This window comes from Cucurbita maxima, unplaced genomic scaffold (assembly GCF_002738345.1).
Source record: "Cucurbita maxima cultivar Rimu unplaced genomic scaffold, Cmax_1.0 Cma_Scf00016, whole genome shotgun sequence".
NCBI classification, from domain to species: domain Eukaryota; kingdom Viridiplantae; phylum Streptophyta; class Magnoliopsida; order Cucurbitales; family Cucurbitaceae; genus Cucurbita; species Cucurbita maxima.
In genome coordinates, this window is record NW_019272032.1 from 2,151,725 (window position 1) to 2,176,879 (window position 25,155).

The window sequence follows — 25,155 nt, forward strand, 5'->3', positions numbered from 1 at the left end:
AAAAAAAAAAAAAAAAAAAAAAAAAGAAACTTATTCTCACTACCAAATATATATTACTAGAGATAAAAGAATCTAACACGCAAATATTAGATCTATGTTGCATAATTTTATGCTCATTATGCAACTCATCCCAATAAATTATTAAAGAGAAAAAATAAAAGCTTAAAATATACTTTTAGTTAATATCATTTCTAACAAACGTGAAAATTTAAAAACAGAAATGTAGCTTTAATCTTTAAAAAAAACTTCATTAAGTCAACAAAATTAAAGAAAAATTTGCAACAAATGAGGCAAATATAATGTAATTAAAATAAAAGCGTTACCAAAAGTCAAGAGAGACAATTTTAATTAGAAATTATAACACTGACATGGTAAACCAACCCCCATTTCTATGAAGGAACAAAAATATGCTTAGAACGTGCAGTACTTATTCTCTTAAATTAAGGCCTCAAAGGCATCTCCATCAAGTTAGTTGTCGATGGCCATGATGAACTTACAAACTCAATATTCAATTCAAGCTTCCAAAAAGTCCTATCTCTGATAAGCCAAGATTGAATTAAAAAACTGCAATGCATAGTTTTAGGCCCAAAAAGCTTTCACATTAAGATTATTCAATCATATTCTGTCAACCAACAAGGCATTGATGAGTAGTATATAAAGGGTTGGAAGCATACCTTGTAATGCAACTCACACCCATAATCTATTGTATTTGAAGGAAATAGATATCCAGCAATAAGTGGGCATTGCTGGAAGATGGGGGCTATGAAGCCTTTGAGGCATTGGCCTCAGCTGCTCTCGGTGGTGGCGATTTGCCTCATTGCCACCACCGTAGTGACTGCTCAAGTCGATGATGATTTGTTGTTACCTATCAAAAACCCTGAACTCGGTGGTGATTTACCAAAGCATCAACATCACAATACTTATCCGCCGGTGGATCATCACCATAAACCACCACAGTCGAAGTATGGACACCACCACAAGCCACCACCTCCACCAAAATACAAGCACCACCACAAGCCACCACCTCCACCAAAATACAAGCACCACCACATGCCACCCCCACCCAAACATTACCACCACCACAAGTCACCACCTCCATATCTTTACAAGTCTCCGCCACCACCTCCCTACGTCTACAAGTCTCCACCACCCCCACCGTATGTTTACAAGTCTCCGCCACCACCTCCCTACATTTACAAGTCTCCACCACCACCTCCTTATGTCTATAAATCTCCTCCACCACCTCCATATGTCTACAAGTCTCCACCACCCCCACCTTATGTTTACAAGTCTCCGCCACCACCTCCCTACATTTACAAGTCTCCGCCACCACCTCCATATGTCTACAAGTCTCCGCCACCACCTCCCTACATTTACAAGTCTCCACCACCACCTCCCTACATTTACAAGTCTCCGCCACCACCTCCATATGTCTACAAGTCTCCGCCACCACCTCCCTACATTTACAAGTCTCCACCACCACCTCCTTATGTCTATAAATCTCCTCCACCACCACCATATGTTTACAAGTCTCCGCCACCACCACCATATGTTTACAAGTCTCCGCCACCACCTCCCTACATTTACAAGTCTCCGCCACCACCTCCATATGTCTACAAGTCTCCGCCACCCCCACCTTATGTTTACAAGTCTCCACCACCACCTCCATATGTCTATAAATCCCCTCCACCACCACCTTATGTCTATAAATCCCCTCCACCACCTCCATATGTCTACAAGTCTCCGCCGCCACCACCTCCCTACGTCTACAAGTCTCCGCCACCACCTCCCTACATTTACAAGTCTCCGCCACCACCTCCTTATGTCTATAAATCCCCTCCACCACCTCCATATGTCTACAAGTCTCCGCCACCACCTCCCTACGTCTATAAATCTCCTCCACCACCTCCATATGTCTACAAGTCTCCTCCACCACCTCCATATGTCTACAAGTCTCCACCACCCCCACCTTATGTCTACAAGTCCCCGCCACCACCTCCATACGTCTACAACTCTCCTCCACCACCTCCCTACGTCTATAAATCTCCTCCACCACCTCCATATATCTACCAATCTCCGCCACCACCTCCATATATCTACAAATCTCCGCCGCCGCCGCCACCCTATGCTTACAAGTCTCCCCCACCACCTCCCTACGTTTACAAGTCTCCTCCACCACCTCCCTACATCTATAAATCTCCTCCACCACCTCCATATGTCTACAAGTCTCCTCCACCACCTCCCTACATCTATAAATCTCCGCCGCCACCATCTCCTTATGCTTATAAATCTCCTCCACCACCTCCCTATGTCTACAAGTCTCCTCCACCACCTCCCTACATCTATAAATCTCCGCCGCCACCATCTCCTTATGCTTATAAATCTCCTCCACCACCTCCCTATGTCTACAAGTCTCCTCCACCACCCCCCTATGTCTACAAGTCTCCACCACCCCCACCGTACGTCTACAAGTCTCCACCACCGCCTCCCTACGTTTACAAGTCTCCACCACCACCTCCCTACGTCTATAAATCTCCTCCACCGCCACCCTACGTCTACAAGTCTCCTCCACCACCTCCCTACATCTATAAATCTCCGCCGCCACCATCTCCTTATGCTTATAAATCTCCTCCACCACCTCCCTATGTCTACAAGTCTCCTCCACCACCCCCCTATGTCTACAAGTCTCCACCACCCCCACCGTACGTCTACAAGTCTCCACCACCCCCACCGTACGTCTACAAGTCTCCACCACCGCCTCCCTACATTTACAAGTCTCCACCACCGCCTCCCTACGTCTATAAATCTCCTCCACCGCCACCCTACGTCTACAAGTCTCCTCCACCACCTCCTTACATCTATAAATCTCCTCCACCACCACCCTATGTCTATAAGTCCCCTCCACCACCTCCCTACATCTATAAATCTCCTCCACCACCTCCTTATGTCTACAAGTCTCCGCCACCACCTCCTTACATCTATAAATCTCCGCCGCCACCACCTCCTTATGTCTACAAGTCCCCTCCACCACCTCCCTACATCTATAAATCTCCGCCACCACCTCCTTACATCTACAAATCTCCTCCACCACCACCCTATGTCTATAAGTCCCCTCCACCACCACCCTACGTCTATAAATCTCCACCACCACCTCCCTACGTCTACAAGTCCCCTACACCACCTCCCTACGTCTACAAGTCTCCCCCACCGCCTCCCTACGTCTACAAGTCACCTCCACCGCCTCACTATGTCTACAAGTCTCCTCCCCCTCCTTATATCTATAAATCACCACCTCCACCATCTCCATCACCACCTCCTCCATATATTTACAAATCTCCGCCTCCACCATCTCCATCACCTCCTCCACCTTATTACTATAAGTCACCTCCACCTCCATCCCCATCACCACCACCACCTTACTATTACAAGTCCCCTCCCCCTCCAGTGAAGTCTCCACCACCACCATATTATTATAAGTCTCCACCACCACCATCTCCATCACCACCCCCACCTTATTACTACAAATCACCACCTCCACCGCATAAATCCAAATATCCACACTAGAACACCACCAACAAAAGTTCACTAAGTGATGGCATTTAAATTATATTAAGTTGTATGAATAATATTAGCCAACTTTCTACATAGAAGGTGAATTTGGAGGCGATCAATTTAATTAATGGTGTGACTGTTCCTGGATCCTTTGCGAGTGTATCATTCCAGAGGAATTGTTGTATTGTTTTTTTGGCATCCAAGATCTGGATGCTAAATATTTGAATTCTATCAATTGTTGTATTTGACTTTACATAATCCTTGGCAAATTCAATTCTTCTGGTTTGTGTTTATCACTATTTCATTTAAATTTATGTATTTTGATGTTTAATTGATGATGACGAGATCGTAAGCTTTCTGAAATTGATGTATTTAAATGTTCAAGTTATGATGATAGATCGAATACTTTCTAACCATTGCTCCAAATACTACTAAACTAACAGTTGCTGATAAGTTGTTGATTCTTAACTAAAAATCATTAATCCTTTTGTTCATCTAATAGGATGTTCTTGTTTCTTATAAAAATAATAAACAAAAAGGATAAAAAGTGGTTTAAATTTTTACACTCAGGATCACACTGGCTGGAGATAAAAAGGGAGTAAATGCCAACCGACAAGAATTAAGATTGGATGGTCTTAGTTGAAATTTAATACATGTTGTTACAACACAGATGTAGCTTTTGTTTATTTATAGGGTAGAACGAGAAGCTAAAGAAAAAAGTAGGTGTCTTCTTCTAATTAGGACTTTTTCAAACCCAAAACAGTGAGAACAAGCTGAAAATAGTTAAGACTGTAAGCTTCTCGAAGCAGCTGAAGCTTGTGACTGTTCCATGGCGGATATCTGAACCAGAAGTCAACCAAAAAGCTCCTCTTCAGAACAGCCTTTTCATGACTAAAAGTGTCGAATGAGAATTTTCCATGGTACCTTCCAATCCCACTTTCACCAACCCCTCCAAACGGGAGTGTATCGGCTGCATACTGAATCGACAACAAAAACGACAATAAGGCTTTTGAAGCAGCAGCAGCAGCAGCTTATAATGGCTTGTTTTTCTTTTGACCCACTTGTGTCAGCACACCTACTATGGTTTCTCCATACAGACTCTGGCTTAAGTTATGAGGCCAAGCTTAAATTTGCGGTTTGTTTATTTCGATCTATGGATGTGCTGATTCTAATTCTACTTTGCCATATAAAAAAAATTGATATATGATCATCCAAACATAGGCCATATAATTCAGATCCAAAACTATTTCAGCTCACACTTAATACTAAAATATTTTTCAATGCTTTCGTAGAAAGGAAATGGAAAAGTCCGTACCTGAATAATTGCATCATTGAATGTCAAACTGCCGGACGAGGTTTCTGAGACGAGTCTCCTTTGGAAAGCTTTATCCTTTGTGAAGGCATAAACGGCGAGAGGCTTAGGTTTTGAATTGATGAAATCTATACTGTCTTCAATCCTGTCCAGCTACCCAAGGAAGAAATTGAATATGATCCATCACTTTCCACTTTTACTAATCCACCAGAATGAAAGGCTGGACAATATTATAGAGCTGTAAATGAAGAACATGAACTTACTCCAATTATGGGAAGCAATGGTCCAAAGATTTCATCCGTCATAATTTCTGCATCGCTTGGCGGATTCAACAGAATAGTCGGCTCAACAAACCTAATTCATTTTATCACATTGTTTAATTTAAGGAAGTATTATTATAGCTAAGTTCATATGTGGAATAGACTACTAATATTAATCACTCACAATTTGTCTTCGTCCATGGATCCCCCATAGATGATCGTAGCTCGTACATCAGGTTCATCCACCAGATTCTTCAATCTCAAGAAATTTTGTTTGTTTACGATCCTCGCCATGGTTTTCGCCTGGTTCGAACTTTTATCAAAGAATTCCTTGATAAACTTCTTCATCAATTCGACCTAAAAACAACGAATCAAACACCGCGTTCTGGAAATTAAGGGGAACGATCGAGCGATTAATCAAGAAATCGTACCAATGTAGGTATAAACCTATGTTCAATGAGGACATAATCGATTGCAATGCAAGCTTGACCGGCGCAGTTCCCGAATTTTCCGATGACGATCCGTTTGGCAGTAGCCTTGCAGGTCAAAATCGAAGAAGAATCATGTCTTATTCTGTTTCTAATATTGCAGAATTAAAACAGCGCGAGCGCAGCGGCAAAATCATTTGTATTTCTATAAATAAATAAATAAATAAAAATATAAAACTAATTAATTATACACCAAAGGAAGGTTAAATTATAAACTTATTTAAAAAAAAAATTAGAGTTTTTTTTTTTTTTTTTTTTTTAGAATTTCATAAATTTGATTTTATATCGTGGAGATTGTTAATGAAAGTTTTATAAAACTATAGGTTATTATTTTAATTTAAATTTTAACTATAAATTTGATAATTGTATTAATTTTTATGTCACATTTTTACAAACATTATAATTTTAATTATAATTAATTATAATGCATTTTTAATTTAAGGAAACACTAACAAAAATACTATCATCTTCAATTAATGAACATTAAAAACAAACCACATGTTTAATGCAAAATTAATGAAGCTTCAAAAATAATGGACACTATAAAATTAATTGATTTAAAACAAATTAATTACAGTTCGAATTTTGTTTAATTTAATAAATTATTATTATTATTATTATTATTATTATTTTGTATAAATTATTGGTAACGACCGACATAAACTGTCCCAAAGAAAGTAAACGAACCTCAATGTCCCATGAAAATGAGAGTGAGTCAACGATGGCGGGGCACTTCCCGCCGAGCTCCAAAGTCACCGGCGTCAGGTGTTTCGCGGCGGCCGCCATAACAATCCGCCCCACTCGTTCACTTCCTAAGTGTTTTTTTTTACATTCAAAATTCAAAATCAAACATTATTATATAACAAATAACAAATAATATTAATATTAATAATGCAACCACCACAGGATCAACTGCTTCAATTAATTACTTCCACCTGTAAAGAAAATCTTCTCCCACCGCTGCTGCAGCAGCCGCTCCCCATCCGCCGCCCCACCTTCCACAACCCTCACAGCTTTATTATCAACATATTTCCCGATGGTATTCGCCAGCAAAGCCGAACTCGCCGGAGCAGACTCCGACGTCTTCAAAACCACGCAATTTCCGGCAGCTATTGCTCCAATCAACGGCTCCAACGACAACCCTTATCCCATTTTCCACACCCATATGTTATTATTAACGTCAACATTAAAAAAAAAAACACTTCCGAATCAAATTTTCACTCACCAAACGGAAAATTCCAAGATGAGATTATAAGAACAACGCCCAAAGGCTGTGGAACCATTTCAGCTGAGCTTAGCAACGCTATTAATGGCAGCTTTGCCTGCGTTTCAAAAAATTAAACCCATTTTTAACAAACCCATTTGGATTATAGCTCATAACCCATCTAAAAAAGTGACCTTTTTGGGTGACATCCAATGCTTCAAATTATCCAAAGCAGAGTTTAGGGACTTTTGCAGAGTACCAATCTACAAAAAAAAAAAAAAAAAAAAAAAAAAAAATGGCAAAATCTCAATAAAAAGAACAAAACAACAACTACAACAACAAAATCAAAATCCAAACCTCATCTCTAAAAGCTTCAACTTGGTGTTTCCCCAAATCTTGCATAAGGGCGCTGTAAATTTGGTGTTCATTGTGTTCTATAAGTTGGCGTAAGGCTTTGAGCTGTGACACCCTCCAAGAGGCCTCCTTTGTTGTACCAGTCTTGTAGTAATCTCTCAAATCCTCTGAATCCATTTTTGTTTGCTTGGATCTTACTTACTTGCTTCAACTATTTATACTCCTAACAACTATCCCTCTCGCTGCTCTTCATATTCCTTTTCTCCATCCCACTTCTGCCTCTTCTTCTTAATTTATGATTCCATTAATGCTAGCTAGTTAGGTTATTGTATTAAATTTACGTCGTCCACTTTGAACATAAGTTTTCGTTGTCAGATACTACATCGGTTGAGGAGGAGAACAAAACATTCTTTTTATAAGCGTGTGAAAACATCTCATTAACAAACGCATTTTAAAACCCTTGAAAGAGAATTTAAAAAAACAATATTTTCTAATAGTGGGCTTTGACTTTCGTTTTAGTTTATGAAGTTATAATATAATATCAAATACATTTATCCAATTATTAACTATCTTACTACCGGTCAAAGTATATATATGCACATGTCAAAAATCATTAATGATGGATCATAGGAAATTCGAAAATAAAATAGTTTTTTTTTTTTTTTTCATGTAATAATGAATAATGAATGTAGAGCTGAAGTAAAGGGGAAGTGGGTGGAGATGTGAATTCTTTAGATAGGAGGGAACACCCCGACGTGGGTTGCTCTATGTACTGATAAAATTAAATAAAATGTCCCTTCTAATTAGCCCATTTTAGTTATTATAATTTTAAATATTCAAATTTAATTATGAACATTTTTTTACATCTAAATTGGTTTGATAATAATAATGGTTTTAATATAAGAAAAAACCTCAGGTAAATAAATTTTCAAAATTATAAAGAAAAAGCTAATGAGACTAAATTTGAATATTTAAAAAGTATAAATATGAAATGAAAATTTAAAATAGGGACCAAACTATTATTATTATTATTTTATTTAATTTTATTTTTTGGGTGAGAAAAGCTCTAGAAGTAAATAATGTTTGGAGATATTAAACGAAGTTAAGTTGGTCCCTTTCAATTTAATGCTTATGGGATAAATAATTTAAAAAGAAAATGTATATTATTAAGAGAAGTGATGTGGCTTAATTTGGGCCAAAAAAAATAATGAAAACCAGACATTACTACTACACCGCTCCTTGTAACCTATTAACCTATTATTATTATTAAAATAAATGTAACAAGATGTAATAATTGAAGTTAGTAAATACGTCATAATAATGCTTAATTTCTAATTTTTCAGGCCACTATTTTCCTATCATTGCAGCATTCCGTTCTTCATACTTAATATTAATTTTTAGGTTAAATAAGTGATCGACGTATTTTTTTAAAATTAATATTATTATTATTAAAGGTTTGAGAACTTATTTTCTAGACTTGTTAAACATTTTTTAATGTTTAAAAATCTATTAAACATAATTAAAATTTTAAATATTTATAATATACTTCTGAATTTTAAGAATCTATTTCAGTTAAAATGGAATATGAAATTAGAAAAGGGAAAGAATAAAAAAATTGATGAAAAGATATAAAAAAATTTATGAAAAGATGAGTTTTTTGAAAAAGTCAATATGTGAAGTTGGTTGTGAAAAAGTCACCTAGGAAGATGCCACTTTGAATAACCCAAGCATTTAATGCAACAAAGAATGTATGAATGAATTAACATTACCATCGAATTAAGAGATCTTAAGGGTTTGCAAAGCATAAGTATGAAAGATTTATAAGAATTTATAGAGACGAAAATTACTTATTTTTAAGGGAGAAAAAACAGAGAGAGATGTAAGTGAGAATTAACAAACGAAAAAACTGCCGCCTAGACAGAGCCTGCAAATTGGACACAGAAGGCAGAAAGTATCACAAAGGCTCCGGCAATAAACATTCACCATAAAACCAGCGATAAATTAGATGGATTTGATAGTTCATCATTAATTGCCGTAGCTTTAATGCCTGTAACCATAACTGAGTAATCACATTGCCAATAATAAAACACCACACATGAGTAATCACATTGCCAATAATAAAACACCACACAAAGCCCTCTTGTACCTGACTCTCCGTAGAAGATCATGAATTTATAAGTGAAGAATACTATCTTCATTGGTTGAGGCCTTTTAAGAAACCCAAAGCAAAACCATGAGAGCTTATGCTCAAAGTAGACAATATCATACCATTGTGGAGAGTTGTGATTCCTAACATGGTATCAGAATCATGCTCAAACTTAACCCATGTCGATAAAACCCTTAAATGTCGAACAAAGAATTGTGGGCCTCGAAGGTGTAGTAAAAAACGACTAAAGTGTCGAACAAATGGTGTATTTTGTTCAAGGGCTCCAAAAAAAGGGGTTGAGCCTCGATTAAGAAGAGACTATTCGAGAACTCCATAACCTTCAAAGGAGGCTTATCTTTGTTCGCCTCGATTAAGGGAGGCTATTCGAGAGCTCCATAAGCCTCAAAGGAGGCTTATAGTGTACTTTGTTCGAGGGGAGGATTGTTGAGGATTATTGGGAATAAGTCCCACATTGATTAATTTAGTGGAAGATCATGGGTTTATAAGTGAGGAATACTACCTTCATTGGTTGAGGCCTTTTGGAAAGCCCAAAGCAAATCCATGAGAGCTTATGCTCAAAACGGACAATATCATACTATTGTGAAGAGTCGTGATTCCAAACTTGGATAGATGATAAGAATAATGATATTAAGGGCATCATAAGCAATTAAATTCAATACGAGTCAATATTCTATCCAAATAAGTTTCATGTTCAACTGTAGTTTACCATAATGTCAAAACAAGAGGTCTTGTGATTTGATTAAATATCCATAATGTTATAATCCATTGATTACTAATATACATTTCTCCAACTGTTCATCTTAATCTGCTAAACCTAATCAATTTTGCTGGGGAAAGGCAGAGCTCATCTTCTACTCAACAAATGCTAACCTAAAAGCTATGAACATAGTATTCAGACTATTGAAAATGACAAATAGCATGCTTATTTCACATGATTAATGTGAAATGACGCGTTTCTAACTCCTTCAGCAACTTCTCTATTAAGGATTAGCAAAGTAAATGGGGCCTAGAACAATCGATCAGTTTCCTCCATCCATAAACTAGGACATTAAATGAATGGAAAAGGCAAAGTGAAAGAGAACCACAAAATATTTGAACTGAACATCATACATCTATATATATATATACACATTAATTGAAAACTGAACACCATATTTGGTCACTAGCAAGTTGCGTCTTAAAAGTTATCACAAATATGAAGGATGAATTAGTGCGACAGACACATACCCGAGTAATTGTTGCATCTGCCTGCTCAACGCCCACATCCAGCACATATTTCCTTTTCTATTGAAGCAGTTGCAGTCGTTTATTTACTACTTGAGCAGCTTTTAGATTGGCTTAAACTGCCGTGCAATCAGAAACTAGTTCACATCCAAATATCCACAATTACCGTCCATTACGAACAAGACTTGTCTACTTGCCCACTTTCGGTAACAGATAAAGAGGCTCCTGTTACTTTAAACCATGACACGGATTGATAAAAATAGGGCTTAAAATCAAGATACAACTTTATATGACATTTAGAAAGAAATAATAATAAGCACAAATGGCTCATCTTTTCGGGTAGTTCCTCAACAACCCCGATTAAATTGTTTGTTCCTTCCAGGTAGACACAGCCTAGATAGCCACTGTTCAGCTATTTGACTGTTATGTATATTTGACCATATCCTTCCAATAAGTCCCAAAAGAGAACACAGCTCTTTCTGAATAAAAGATGAATCCAACTCCAGAGTTGCTCTTGCTAGGGGAAACAAAAAAATTTGTCTCTTTACCCATCTACTCACCTAGCGAAGGAAACTTCTCTATCTCGTTGTGTTGGATTCGTCTGAGCCTTTGTTGTAGCCTTACCTGTAACCAATAGAAAAAAATAATTTTGTTATTTCAGATGTGTCCCCTGTGCTTTGACCAAGTATTCTGAATTATTTTACCCCATTAGGTGATTCTTACCTTCTTTCTTCTCCATTTTTTTTCTACTTCGCCAAAGAAGCCGAATTGGTGTTCCAGGAAAACCTGCATCTGTACGCAGTTGTTTCTCCATATACCGCCGATATGTTTCAGGAAAAAGTTTTGCATCATTTACAAAGAAAACAAACGTGGGTGGCCTTATAGCAGCCTGTGGAGGACAAAGAAATATAACATATAACCAAGTTTAACAAGAATACTTGATAGATACATAGTGCTTAAAATTCTTATCAACAATGTGCTGCCTTATAACATGAAGGAAAGAAATGCAAAATTTCATATGATAGGAACAAACTAACAACTTTGCAACCTTCATCCTAAACCAAGAGCTGTAGATCATAGAACCATAAGAAGAATCGCCCTTAGTAATGAATACCTGAGTACAGTAATAAACACGTCCTCTCTTGCCCCCCCTTGTCCTTGGGGGTGACTTGAAAGCTAATGCTTCCTGTACTACTTGATTTAGTATGGAAGTGGTAAGCCTTCTAGACCTTTCCTTTTCAACTGCACTAGCAGCAGTTATAATCCTGATCCCACCATAAAAAATACGGCCATAAGCGTGCATCCAAATGCCAGTATATAAACAATAAAAGAAATCTTGTGCATACATATTGTATTTCCTTTCAATGGCTTGGAATATAAGGGAAAACTTCTACCATATAAACCATGTGCACGTTGAGGCACAATATAAAAGAAGTCATGTATAAATAAGTTTAGAAGTGTGATGGAACATACTTATCGACACTGTGACCAGTTATTGCAGTAGAGTAAACAATCGGTGCCCAATCAAGTGAACGTAGCTTTTCCCTGACATCTTGCTCATAGTACATTGTAGTCTGTTGGTTTTTATTTGGTATGGTATCCCACTTGTTGACAACTATCAAGCAACCTTTTCCTTCTTTCTCAATCCTTTCCGCTATTTTGTAATCCTAGGACATTCAAGTGGAATATGACAAGGTGGTGTAATTGAAAAACAATTAAGGAAGAAACAAAAGAATAAGCAAGAATGATCAATAAGTTGTTATATATGCTCTAAATAAAGAATAACAAAGCCCAAACGAAGATCTTTATAGGAAAAATGAAGCCGAACAAGGCTAGTAACATTCTGTTCCAAATGAAGAACTGTCTAGATACACCACTACAAATTCAATCATATCCTATCAAATTAGGAAGAAAGTGCAGCACCCGAGAGCCGTGTTGTTCAGCACGTTGGGAGTCTTGAAAAGTGAACCATCTTGAAGTTCAAGATTACTAGTCTAAATGTACTTTAGTAAAGTGAGAAATGATGAAGGAAACAATTTTCTTCTCCCTACCTTCTAACCAAGTGTTTCGAGAGTAAGGCTGTCCAAAACTAAACCAGAAAACCACCTGTTCGGTTACAAATAATAAAGTTCTACAACAGCCTGTGACATGATATAAAGCGATTGGCCACCTCCAGAAACAGTCCACAGCAGCCCTGACACAAAACGTGGGGGGGAAACCTTGAACATGGAAAACATGAATAGTAGAGTTGGAACCTGGACCTTGGATTTGATATGCATGAAATTGGGTAGCACGTAGCAATAGCTTTAGTTAGAGTGTTAGCAGCCCACAGATGTAATAAAGTGCAAATCTAGCTCAATATATTTAGTATGAGCATAGAAAACAGTATTGAGAAAAGCACTATTAGATTACACCAAAACAAAGGTGCCTCAACAATTGAAACATGGAACCCAGATAACAGTACTCTTCTTCTCTTTTTTTTATATCCTTTTTAGATAAGAGAGCGGTAATCTGATAGGGGTTCAAGAGAATTCCATGTAGAATTTATTAATATATCTCCAAATAATACACAAAGTACAAGATATATAAACTAGTCCCACCAAAATGCACAACACACCATTCTCGCACTTCCCTCCCTTTCACTGTCTTAACATTAACAACCTCTAACAATCTTCAATTGATCCTTTTCTAAATGGAGCAACAGGACTAGCCTACCTATGTATAATTCACATCCCCGTTCCTATTATCCTTCTCCTTCTTCTTCCTAGCATTGGTAAAGCAAAATAGTGGGGTGCACATTGATCAGTTAGCGTCAGTTTTGGGCTCAAGCCTACACCAACCTCCAACCTTTCGATTTCGGTTTTTCAGAGACTTGTGGATTTCTAACCATTGTACAAACCAACCAACCAGCCATTAGTTCGGCCAAAAGGTTTTGGTGATCCTAGAGAAAGAGTAGAGCGTATGATGACTGAGTGGTTAAAAAGACCAAGTTCAAGCTGAAAACTAAAGAAAAAGGAGGGAAGAGATGGAGAAGAAGGAAAAAGGAGGAGAGAGATGGAAGAAGATATGAGAAAATAAAAAATTAGAAGAAACAATCCAAGCATATAAAAGATATGAAGGATGAGAAAAAGAAGGAAGAGTGGATGGAAAAAGAAGGGAGAGTGAATGGGGAAAAAAAAAAGTTAAGGATGGAAAAAGAGGGAGGAGAGAAAAAGAAAATTGTTATACATTAAACCGAGTCTGAAGTCCAATGCATCATTTTTCCCTTCTTCTTAAGCATATTAATATTCCGCTCCTTGCTATTGTTTCAAGCTTAAATCCCAGGCGAAAGTCAAAGTTTATTATCAATATCATTTTATCTTCAGTAGAATAGTTTGAACGTAGGAATAAAAAATAATGCAATGCCCTCACGATGGTTTCATTTGGATTCAAGTAGTCTTACAGAACCTTAAAAGAATGAAACGTGAGAACAGAGCAGGAAGGTTCCTGGGTATTGGCCAAACTATACAATAAATTAATCCTTCAAGAAAAAACCATGGGTCTCACCTGTTCAGTGATACAAGCCATGGCTTCAATGACAAGAGCCACTACGTCAGAACGACGAATTGCACGAAATGCTCGATTGACAGATAGAGACTCAGTCAAGCTACCGGATGATGCTACAGTTGCCCTTTTTCTAATTCCAGCAGTATCAATTAAACGGAATTTCTGCAAGATAGATAACGCTTAAGTACTAGGAGCAACCAAGATTAGATTTCTACAATAATAACATGTACAAAAGCTCATTTGCACATGAATCTACCCAAGCGGCATTATTTTAACCTTTTCAGACAAGATTAGTACCCAGCATGCGAATTTTCCACCTCCAAGGAAAACCACCCACCCTGATCCTCTATTATAAAAAATAAAAAGAAAAAAAAGAAAAAAAAAGCCCAAGTTCCCTTTTGACACTCGACTCTCACATAATGTTCTTGTTTTACCAATTCAAAAGTTGACAAAGGTTTTTTATGAATGAATCAATAATCAAAGTAATTCCATTCTGGAGACCTTCATCGGTCAGATCACTCGAAACTAGTATCTAAATTTTAAAAAAGGTTTGAATAATACTACTATTATTATTATCAATTAAATGCAGTCTGAGTGAGTCTTCATATATCAAGTACTTTGCATAACAAACTATTAAGCTTATATTCATCAATAACACCTCACTTGGTTCAGGTTTGGGCTGTGATACCCAGCCCCGGTGATGTTCTTCTGATTAATGAAGTTTTTCTCATAAAAATAATAATATATGACAAAGGGTAGAATTGCAACATCTCAAACCTGACCATCTTGTCCTGTAAATTCAGTATCAATAGCATCACGGGTAGTTCCGCTGATTGGGCTGACAATTGTTCTGTCCTCTCCTACCAAAGCATTTAAAATACTACTTTTACCAACATTAGGTCGACCAACAATTGCTATAGCAGGAATGTAATCTTCTTCTTCATGCAGATCCTCAAGACCCTGATACAGGCACCACCAGATATTAATATCGATAACATTTCTATAAAACAAGAATATAGCGTTAAGAAGCAGAAATGCAAATACGCAAGATTGGTCATTGTTGATATATACTATGATCATGAATTTTTTGTTCAATACAATGTAATATATATATATATAACTACAAAAAGAAAATGGAATCCAAACTAACAAAATCAAGATAAGGTCATAATTACAATAAAAGCCTAGTGAACAAAGCCCATAAAGACACTTCAATACAGCAATATGGATACAGCATTGACATGGAACTCTTCGAATTAAATGACCTAGAGATGTCCTACTCATGGTACTCTTCTAAAAGCTTTTTAGCAGGGACAAAAAAATTAACAGATAATTCCAAAGTACATTATAATTATAGGGGTAAAAGACCAAAAGGTACTGTTAAAACTTGGAAACTCTAGACACACAAACAAATGCCAACGTTAATGAAGCAGGAACTCTATTCGACCAAAAGGTAATGTTGATTATACTACATTCACATCTACTTGTAAGGACACAAGTTTAAGCATTCAAACCTCACCTCAACTTTTTGCAACCCTGAACAAACAAGATCAAGAAGCTCTCCAGTCCCAGTTCCAGATAGAGCAGATACAGGAAGAGGTGTGAACCTGGTTAATAAATCAAATGATCAAAAATGGGTCGGAGCATGCGAAGTGAAAATTTGGCATGTAGACTCCTACCAAAAAAAACTCTCAATCAATCCCTCAAACACACCCCTACTAGAATGATGACTTAACTTAAGGAGTCTATTTTTGCAGTTGATAACATAAGATGAGAAGACATTCAGAAGACTATAACAGAAACATATCATCGTTGCAGACTGACATAGTCCAAGCATATAGAACTCGTATTGGAGATACAAGGAGAAAGAAAAGAAAATAAGAAAGAAATGGGAAGAGGAAAGAAAGATAATGGACAAGAAACAGGAGTTTCTCAATTTTCCCCTCCGCTGAAGAGCTCTGGTTTTCTCTCTTTCTAGATTTTCATACCTAAGAGTGTTCGCCTAGCACTTGTGGAAAGTTAAAAAACCGCACAACAACCAAAGTTTGTCAACTTCTAATTGCACCCTTCCCTTCCCCCTACTTATTTTGTTCCAATTGGCCCAACCATTCCTCACTCCATAAGTTTATAGGCTACAACCTTAACACGGTTTCTTCAGGAACATTTGCAAACTCGAAAAAAATTCTTTATAGCAATTGTCCAATCTAGAATTATGTATAACCCAACAAAAAAAAAAATTACTGCAAGCCAAGACATACACTATAGCAGATATAAATAATAGCATCCCCTGGAAAGGATCTCATCTGTGTGAGATTTATCGCATTAAACTCTATTATTGTAATCAAATCCATTTTAATAGAAACAAAATCTATAATATTATATATTAGTTTAAAAGAAGGAAATGTTTCAGGATTTATTATCAACCACCATGATGAACTGTAGTTTTGGTGTATTCAATTTTTCTTTTTCAGATCATAACTAATTTATCTAAATGGATGACATTTTGTAACTTCTCTTATATTATTATCCTACATTATGGTGTTTCCAAAAAAGGAATTAACCATAAAACAATCTTTCTCAACCCCAGTATAAGTATATTTTTCCGAGCTCTAAAATGAAGTGCATTCTCAATAATATTTCTGATTATATGGCAAGAGCATGGGTTGAAAGAATATCAAAGACTGTTAAATTTTGAAACAACTATGACTTCCGAGTGTTTCATTATGACCTAACCCCCCACCCCCACCAACATATGCACGAGAAAGTTTAAATTAAAAGGAAAATCCCCAATAACAACGTACCCTAAAGACCAAAACTCTGATGCCTGCATCATTCCTTTACGTGGAGACTCACACTTGTTAACTGCAAGAACTATATATTTATCTGAGTAGTTTCTACGAAGCCAATCAGCAATTTCTTCATCAGCTGCCGTTAGACCTGCCTGGTAAGAGTATCTTTATTTTAGATCAAAATCTTAATAGCATTAATATCAACATCATCACATGCTAGTTTGATGAAAATTTGTTGAAAGAGCATAATTAAAAATAAAAAAAAATTAAAAAAAAAGTTATGAGGATCAGCAACAGAAAATGAATTCGCAGAATGAAAATCGAGAGGAGAACAAGTAATATCCTGATATTTTGATCAAATTAATAAATATTTCAAACCATCGATGATATAAAACAATACCTACATACTTTTAACTGATAAGTATCCAATATTACGATAACCAGGGACAAGGCCACCTTTATTAGAGGAGAAAAAAAATTCTATATTTAACATTTTTTATATACAGGCATCCTTTATCCAAAAGTACTCCGAATAGAATTTTGACAAAGATAATTGATGCTCAAAAATTTTGAATAACCAATCCTGGAAAATAAATGCAAAAGCAAGTGCGCTTTTATGATCATTAATTGAAATTACCTGACCATCAACAAGGAATATGACGACAGAGGATTCTTCCACAGCTGCTGTAGCTTGCCTCTCAATCATTGACGGCATCCTTGCAACAGCTGCTTCCCTGGAAGCTAGGGGAATGCCATCCATGCCAATGGTTGTCGAGATTGCTAATTCCTCCAAGACATCATTTTGTGTTTTCGAAACAGAAAGAACCCCTCCTGTATCCACCACCATAAATTCATTGTCCCCCCAAAAGGATCTACCATATAACCGATCCCTAGTAACACCAGGTTCATCCACCACAATAGCCCTGTTTCCCTATGGTATCAGAAAGGCTAATTTAGAACAACATTATCTGGATAATAATAGTATTGGAAGCTTTAGATCTCATTTCCAGGGCGTGGATGCTCAATAGTAAAAATGGTAATAGGACTATCAAAAAGCAAGATTATTACCCCAACAAGTCTATTGAACAATGCAGATTTTCCAACATTTGGCCTTCCAACAATTGCGACTTTTGGAAGAAGATGGTCTGGGATCTGCATATAAAATTTGTAAGAATAGGGAAAAGAACATGTAAATTGTGGCATAGGAAACATATCATTTACAGCAACCAGTGAATTCTTCAAGGTAGCTCTATTCTCCTGTGTTTACAACAACAGAAGCTCAAAAACATCTTGGTTTTCACGCAATAAATTTGCAAAAGGATTGATAAAAAAGAACAAAGAGAAATAAATAAATGCATACATGACAAAGTTCCGTAATGTCCTAATATGAGTGATGGGTATGGTTATTATGAGGTAATGGAGTTGTCAACTAACAGGTTCCTGATAAGAGAGCTCACTTACCTTTCATGTGTATAACCAAAGTACATGAAGTCCAAATATATAAAGTCGATCCATTACAACCAGCGCAGTTTAGGTGGACTTTGACTTTTGAAATGGGAGGTATGCTTGGCCCCTTGTTACATTGCCTTTTTCCATTGGTCGCCTTTCATGTGTATTTCAGTTGTAATTCTGTTTATTTTGCATTTACAGTAAACCTATATATACGGCTGTGTTTTGATCACCATTAGTGAGAAAGAGTTTATTTTGTCTCTATCTGCTCGTTCCTTACTCATATCAAGAACTTATGATGGCATTAGAGCCCATGAAGTCCAAATGGATTTTCTGTCGAAACATTGGGATCCCTGACCCAAGAAATGTAAACCCAAAGAGGCTCCATGTTGAGGGAACTTGTTGAAAACCCCACATCAGAAAGATAAAATACTTGGCTTATCTTTATAAGATACATGACTCACTCCTCTAATTGCTAATTGATTTTCAGTTCTGAACATGCAATAAGTCTAACATCTATTTCTGTTATAAAACCATCTCAAATCACGTACTAACGTAAACAATTTCCAAACCCTCAAAGCAAACTATGAGTTTTTTTTTTTTTCCCTTCCAACTAGAATCTCTTTCTTAAATGCAAATTACTTGAGATTGTTGCAGTGACCTTTATTTTTTTTCCTTTTCCCTTCTTTCTAATTTCCTTCATTGTATCGATCATGACAGTAAAATTTAGGAATAAAAAGTAGGTACTTATATATTACTTAAATTAGTTCTTCAATCGAAAGTATTTCACGGAATAAACATGTGATGATGTCAGTTAAACTAAGCCCCCGATGAACTGAAGATGGAAATTAACAACAAGAGACTTACTGACATTTCTAGGTGTACGCTTATTCTTCTTCCGACCAGTTTCTGATTGATCATTCAATTCATCGTCTAAGAAGACCAGAAAATGAACAGAGTTAAGAGTAATCTTAGATATCAAATGCAATATATCGACAATATGACCAATAGGACTACTGGAAAAGCTGTGGACCATGGAGGAGATACATAATTGCACATAATAATTACAGAACTATGGTAATTCGACCATACCTGTAAGAAATTGGCAGCCCATCCTACACATGCATTAGCACATTTCTTTTTACGATAACAACCTCAAGCAGAAAAAAAGTACGCCAGTTAGAACACGCACCTAGTCTTAGTTCTCGGGATAAAGAGCTAGAATACTCTCGAAGAACGTCTTTGGCTTCTTCTTCCAAAGCCTCCACATCAATGGAGTAATCTACATCGTCAAATTCATCATGGAACCCTCCTGGATTCTCCCCTTCGGTATCTCCATAATTCTCAGGGATTCCAGTCTCGCCAGTAACCGAAGTACATTCGCAAACCGTTCGAAGCGAGGATGAGGAAGATTTATGGTAACCGGATAAGTTCAACAAGGAAAATGGACGAAGAACAGAGAAAGAGGACGAAATTGAAGAAGTAACAGCAAACGGATGAAGGAAAGCGAGTTTTCTAGATGAATTACAAGACAGGAGAGTTGAAGAGTAACAAAGCTTCAGAGCTTCCATGGTCGGAGCTCCGGACTGGCGCCTGGAACACTAAAGGAGGGAAGAAGGCGACCGTTTGGAGGTTGAGCAAATCGCAGAGAGGTTTATCTTTATCCGCAGCGCGGGGAAAGGATTTGGGTAATTGTAAAATAGCCCTATGGGCCGAGCCCATTTCATGACTGGGAAGCCCATTAACCAAAATTACTACACCAATGTAAAATTTTTATTAGTGGTCTAATTCTTCATCCGATTAACAAATTATAATATTAATCATAAGCTAATCTTGACCTTTAATAACTTCAAATGTATAATTATAAAACTTCTAAGAATTAGATTGGTAAATTAAAAATAATAATAATAAAACTAATAAACTAAATATTTTCTCTAATATTAATTATTTTTAATCTCGAGCATTTTATTAATATTATCATTATTATTATTTATTTATTTTGTGGTGTATGACTCATTGGCCCATGGGAGATTTGCAATATAGGTATTTGAAACATTGGGCAATGATGTCAAAATATGAATGCCAAATAATGTTAATAATTATTTTATGGTCCTCCCAACAACACATTCTTTTTTCCTTTTTATGCGTTGACCTTTGACTTCTTAATTGTCTTTTTTGGTTTTTGGGTTTTTTATTTAATGATTTATTCATTAATACATTTAATTACATAAATATAGTTAAGTTTTAAATTATTTAATATATATATATAATGTTAATTAAAGGTTCAAATCTTTGTTTTAATACATTGTTAATTTGAGAATTAAGATATTTTGACATTTCGATTCTCTTTCGGTACCCAAATCTTAACTTAAGATTGACTTTTTTTTTTTTCAATTTAATCTCGAGAGATTTTCGTACCAATAAGCACTAATTAACAAAGTTGATAGATAAATAAATAGGGCGACACTATTAAGCTAAGTTCTCAATTTCAACCACCCGAAGAGCAAAGGGTTTGGTTTAATTCAAGTTTGTGGCATTAGTTAGGTACATTAATAATGTAATTATTGTTGATTTTATTTTTTCTAGAAATAATTATCTTTAATCACTTTTCAACATTCAGTAATTAAAGCGTTACTTCTTTCAAACCGGAAAGCTACTTCCAATCTGTTTGTTTTCTATGAAATTAGTGTCTCAATAATTTCAATGTTTATTCCATAATTATATTAATTATTTATTAAGGGAACAATATTAGTCATCTCTTCTTTATTTATATATATATATATATATATATATATTTAATATTCTACTTGATGTTTTAAAGTTTTATTAATTAAAAAAAAATCTTTAAAATACTCCTAGATACACTTTAAAAATATTAACGAACTTAAAAAAAAAACATTAAAAAAATTTAGAGACAATTCATTATATATTAATAAACTGATTCTATTTATACGTAATAAACTTTTTGAATTTTTTGAATTTTTTATATAATAGTTAAGGATATTAATGTAGCTTTTAAAATTTTACTTATATTTATTTTAAAGTAAATAAATAACCGTTTGAAAATTAGAGGGAAGATATTTGCAATACTTTTTTTAAAGCGAAAGTTTAAGAATATTTTTTAAAATAAAATACAAAATTTAGATATATTTTTATTAATTTATTTTAAAAATTAAATCAAATTTTTTTCAGTAAAAAAAAAATTACTTGTTTGTTTACCCTTTTTTTTTAACTTTTTAGGTTGATTGCAGATAAAATACGTCAAAAGAAAAAAATGAAAAGAAAAAAAAAAAAGACTTTTTTTTATTAGAATAATAACTTAAAACACAATTTTCCATCCTTTTATATCAAACTTTTTGAAAGACCGTGCGCCTTTTGGAGTCCTAAAAATGTCTGTTAATCACAATAATAATTTAATATTTAAGCTTTAAAAATAAATTAATTAGAAAAAAAAAATTATAATTCCAAATTATCTTAAAATATATTTTTTTTATTATTAACTTGATTTTGCACTTATAACCCTCCTTCTATTCCATAAAATTAATTTTAAATAATTAAAAATACAACACAAAAAAAAAATATTTAAACTATGCATTATATTCCAAATATAAATCTAATTAAAAAAATGTAATATTTTATAAATTAATAATTAAAAAAAATCTATCTTAAACTACACGTGTGGAAGAGAGAGAAATATAGGTTATGTGTAGTGGAAGCAAATATCTTGGCTTGGTTGGAAAACAATCTCTCTCTCTCTCTCTCTCTCTCTCTCTCCAATATATTTTAAAATATTTTTGTTTTATTTATTTATTTATTTATTTATTTATTTCTTTCTTTCAGGTCCCCCTCCAAACCGTTTCTACCAAAGACCCATCAACCACCGGTTCGCTCTCTCTCTCTCTTCCCAATATTGTAAGCAAACCCCACAACCATCTCCATCATCATTATTATTTTTTCCTACTCCATGTCTTTTATAAATTCTACACAGATCCACATCAACCCACTTCCAACAACATTAACCCACTCACATAATGAGGAAGCCCGACGCTGCTGCGCCCGGCGGAGGATGCGGCGGACCAGCTCCCACCAAGCTCAGAAAAGGGCTGTGGTCGCCGGAGGAAGACGACAAGTTACGAACCTACATGCTCAACAATGGCCAAGGCTGCTGGAGCGATGTGGCTCGTAATGCCGGCCTTCAGCGCTGTGGCAAGAGCTGCCGCCTCCGTTGGATCAATTACTTGCGGCCTGATCTCAAACGCGGCGCCTTCTCTCCCCAAGAAGAAGACCTCGTCATCCACTTGCATTCTCTTCTTGGCAACAGGTCAATTTTGAATAATTTTTTAATTTTTTTTAATTTTAAAAACATTACTTAAATTATTTAATTTAACGTTGACTTTAGCGCAGATGGTCTCAGATAGCGGCTCGATTACCGGGAAGAACGGATAACGAGATTAAGAATTTTTGGAACTCGACTATTAAAAAGAGGCTTAAGAATTTGTCCTCCACGCCGTCGCCGAATACCAGCTCCGACTCGCCCTCCGGTGACTCAAAATCCAATCTTTTTCCCACCTTTTTATTAGGTCAAGATCAACAACAACAACAAAACTCAATCGACTTTCCGATCTTCGCTGCCGATCCATCACCTTCCGTTATCGCCCTCGACCCTTTCCCTCTTCTCTCCACCACCCACGGCATACCATTCTTCCCCAGCGCTGCCCCAACCTTCACCGGTGGCGTCGAGATGGGATTCTATCGTGAAGACGATAGCTTCTTTAATCTCCCTCTTTTGCAAAGCGTTAACACAACCACGACCACCGCCACCGCCACCGCAGCCACCGGTGGAGAAACTAAACATAGTAATTACTTAATTAACAACAATCCAAAGATGGAAAGCATGAATGGTGGGGTTGGAGCAAATTTTATTCACGAGGAGTTTTCAATGGGCGAATGGGAGTTGGAGGATTTGATGAAAGACGTTCCTTCTTTCCCATGTTTGAATTTTCAAGTTCAATAACAATTTTAATCATAATTTCTAGACTGTTTTGTTCTTCATTGGTGACCCTTCAAAGGCACTCCATTAAAGAGACAATAATGTAATGTACAGAAACATATACAGACATTAATATAGTTTGTAATACTCATATGATATGATATCGAGCCATAAATTAATGAGTATTGAGTTAAAGAACATTGAACAACAATGAGTATCTATTCTATTAATGGTGTTTAATGATCACACCGTTGAGAGATGAATCTCTCGCCCACTAAGGGAATTTGAAATGGATATGCGATCATTTCTTTGTTTTTTGTCTCTAACCCTTTTGCTTTTCGTTAACTAATTATGTCAATTAGGGATTAGTTATCACATGCTTGGTTTCAATTCTAAATTCCATTATTTAACACACTATCTCTATCTTCGTTACCTCTAACGAAAGTGTTATCGTCCACTTTCAGTAGACGCCTTCATGGGTTTGGCTTTGGTCTTACTCAAAACGTCATTCTAACGTGAGTCGTTGGTCATATTCCCGATAATTCGTTGCTTCGAACAAAGAATCATCAAACTATCATCAAACTATCATCGACCCATTTTTATTCTCGATCGAGCGTATCACATTTTAACCATACTAGCTCATTTTCGACAATGTACGTATATGATGTATATATTGTCATTTTATCCAATTTCGTGTTTAGGGTTTTAAAAAAGTTTCAAAATTTCTCAAATTTTCATAACATGTTAAAAGAACGAGAACGAGTTGCACATAATAGAAAAAGAGAATGGCTACATGAACAAAGAAGATCGAACCGTGCATTTCAAGAGAGTTGGTCATGATTTTGAAATGGGTATGCATTTTATTTCAATCGAGAAAGATATGAACGAGTTTATCTGAATTGGTTGAATTTTTACCTCTGAATCAATTAATCTCAATATAGAAATTATTTTCTAAAAAAAGAAAATACATACTTCAAAAATGATCAAATGATGCACAGGTAAACCCTAAAAAAGTGAGACCCTTCTTTTCCATTTGAAAGAATGATAAAAAGAGAGCCCTTTTATTCCTAATCATTTTATTGAGGACTTTGAAGCCTAAGCCACAACTAACTAAAGATTTGGTTACTTGAACAACAAATAAAGTACACTTGATCGTGGATTAGTTGCTCGGTGATTTCGGGAAGAAACAAACCAATTTACCTTATAAAATTCTTAACTTAACGAATGATTCCAATCAAGAACAATTCTTCGATTAAATTTTAAATTTATGAAGATCATTCTTATTTTATAAGACGATTCACTCTAGAATTAGCTTGATCGAGACTAATCCAATGACTCTATGAAACTTCTAAACCTAAACCCATATTTGAAAAGAAAGACAACACCATTTAAAAAAAAAAAAAAAAAAAAAAAAAAAAAAAAAAAAAAAAAAAAAAAAAAAAAAAAAAAAAAAAAAAAAAAAAAAAAAAAAAAAAAAAAAAAAAAAAAAAAAAAAAAAAAAACTTAATTATTGCATTGGGTTGAATATTTAAATTAAGGCGAAATCTGGTACTGGGCCATGGTATCGGGCCCGTTAATGGGCCTCGAAACTCTTGTAATTTGGGAGAATTAGTGATTTTTAAATAGGAAAAAATAACGTCGCCTGAGAGATTCGAACTCTCGCGGGGAAACCCCATGTACTTAGCAGGCACACGCCTTAACCACTCGGCCAAAGCGACTTGTTGGCAGTTGTTGTAAATAAATATTTTTGTTTGGGTATTGTCATTTGTGGTATCCAACATTTCACACGCATATCAATTCAGAAGCTATGAAATTTTTGA

The 25,155-nt window shown here is 35.7% G+C and overlaps 4 protein-coding genes and 1 non-coding gene across 6 annotated transcripts; 2 read left to right on the top strand and 3 right to left on the bottom strand.

Annotated features, from left to right (window-relative positions):
- Positions 1 to 713: 713 nt before the first annotated feature.
- Positions 714 to 3,910, top strand: LOC111490699 (extensin-2-like). 2 transcript variants are annotated; one of them, XM_023139253.1, is made up of 2 exons: positions 714 to 1,011; positions 1,048 to 3,910. In XM_023139253.1, exons 1-2 carry the CDS (start codon positions 754 to 756, stop codon positions 3,562 to 3,564), a joined length of 2,775 nt encoding a protein of 924 aa, XP_022995021.1. In that variant the 5' UTR covers positions 714 to 753; the 3' UTR covers positions 3,565 to 3,910. The 2 variants fall into 2 exon arrangements, with proteins under 2 accessions (XP_022995021.1, XP_022995020.1); XM_023139252.1 differs by having other exon boundaries at positions 714 to 3,910.
- A 183-nt stretch (positions 3,911 to 4,093) lies between these two features.
- On the bottom strand, positions 4,094 to 7,424 carry LOC111490731 (aldehyde dehydrogenase family 3 member F1-like). Its single transcript, XM_023139309.1, has 10 exons — positions 7,174 to 7,424; positions 7,011 to 7,079; positions 6,838 to 6,934; positions 6,548 to 6,754; positions 6,300 to 6,424; positions 5,556 to 5,660; positions 5,309 to 5,481; positions 5,128 to 5,218; positions 4,868 to 5,017; positions 4,094 to 4,529 (listed from the first exon to the last, which is right to left on the bottom strand). Exons 1-10 carry the CDS (start codon positions 7,345 to 7,347, stop codon positions 4,290 to 4,292), a joined length of 1,431 nt encoding a protein of 476 aa, XP_022995077.1. The 5' UTR covers positions 7,348 to 7,424; the 3' UTR covers positions 4,094 to 4,289.
- A 3,365-nt stretch (positions 7,425 to 10,789) lies between these two features.
- On the bottom strand, positions 10,790 to 19,992 carry LOC111490713 (GTPase Der). Its single transcript, XM_023139270.1, has 12 exons — positions 19,538 to 19,992; positions 19,217 to 19,278; positions 17,965 to 18,048; positions 17,534 to 17,827; positions 16,909 to 17,048; positions 15,627 to 15,714; positions 14,885 to 15,067; positions 14,108 to 14,269; positions 12,035 to 12,228; positions 11,676 to 11,826; positions 11,285 to 11,450; positions 10,790 to 11,185 (listed from the first exon to the last, which is right to left on the bottom strand). Exons 1-12 carry the CDS (start codon positions 19,914 to 19,916, stop codon positions 11,118 to 11,120), a joined length of 1,971 nt encoding a protein of 656 aa, XP_022995038.1. The 5' UTR covers positions 19,917 to 19,992; the 3' UTR covers positions 10,790 to 11,117.
- Positions 19,993 to 22,343: 2,351 nt separating this feature from the next.
- On the top strand, positions 22,344 to 23,510 carry LOC111490757 (transcription factor MYB46-like). Its single transcript, XM_023139349.1, has 2 exons — positions 22,344 to 22,666; positions 22,750 to 23,510. The coding sequence occupies exons 1-2, from the start codon at positions 22,377 to 22,379 to the stop codon at positions 23,357 to 23,359; spliced, it is 900 nt and encodes a 299-aa protein (XP_022995117.1). The 5' UTR covers positions 22,344 to 22,376; the 3' UTR covers positions 23,360 to 23,510.
- Positions 23,511 to 24,971: 1,461 nt separating this feature from the next.
- On the bottom strand, positions 24,972 to 25,053 carry TRNAS-GCU. Its single transcript has one exon. It is a non-coding gene; the product is annotated as a tRNA-Ser (tRNA).
- Positions 25,054 to 25,155: the final 102 nt, after the last annotated feature.

What these genes read in the sequence shown, in the direction of transcription:
- LOC111490731 (XM_023139309.1), bottom strand. Translation starts at nt 7,347, where the DNA reads ATGGATTCAGAGGATTTGAGAGATTACTACAAGACTGGTACAACAAAG. An exon ending in TTGAAGCTTTTAGAGATGAG is followed by an intron (nt 7,080 to 7,173) that starts GTTTGGATTTTG and finishes TTTTTTTTGTAG; the next exon opens with ATTGGTACTCTGCAAAAGTC. An exon ending in CATTGCTTCCCATAATTGGA is followed by an intron (nt 5,018 to 5,127) that starts GTAAGTTCATGT and finishes TTCCTTGGGTAG; the next exon opens with CTGGACAGGATTGAAGACAG.
- LOC111490713 (XM_023139270.1), bottom strand. Translation starts at nt 19,916, where the DNA reads ATGGAAGCTCTGAAGCTTTGTTACTCTTCAACTCTCCTGTCTTGTAAT. An exon ending in ATAAGCGTACACCTAGAAAT is followed by an intron (nt 18,049 to 19,216) that starts GTCAGTAAGTCT and finishes TTTTATATGCAG; the next exon opens with ATCCCAGACCATCTTCTTCC. An exon ending in TCAGAGTTTTGGTCTTTAGG is followed by an intron (nt 15,715 to 16,908) that starts GTACGTTGTTAT and finishes TTTATTAACCAG; the next exon opens with GTTCACACCTCTTCCTGTAT.
- LOC111490757 (XM_023139349.1), top strand. Translation starts at nt 22,377, where the DNA reads ATGAGGAAGCCCGACGCTGCTGCGCCCGGCGGAGGATGCGGCGGACCA. An exon ending in CATTCTCTTCTTGGCAACAG is followed by an intron (nt 22,667 to 22,749) that starts GTCAATTTTGAA and finishes ACTTTAGCGCAG; the next exon opens with ATGGTCTCAGATAGCGGCTC.
- LOC111490699 (XM_023139252.1), top strand. Translation starts at nt 754, where the DNA reads ATGGGGGCTATGAAGCCTTTGAGGCATTGGCCTCAGCTGCTCTCGGTG.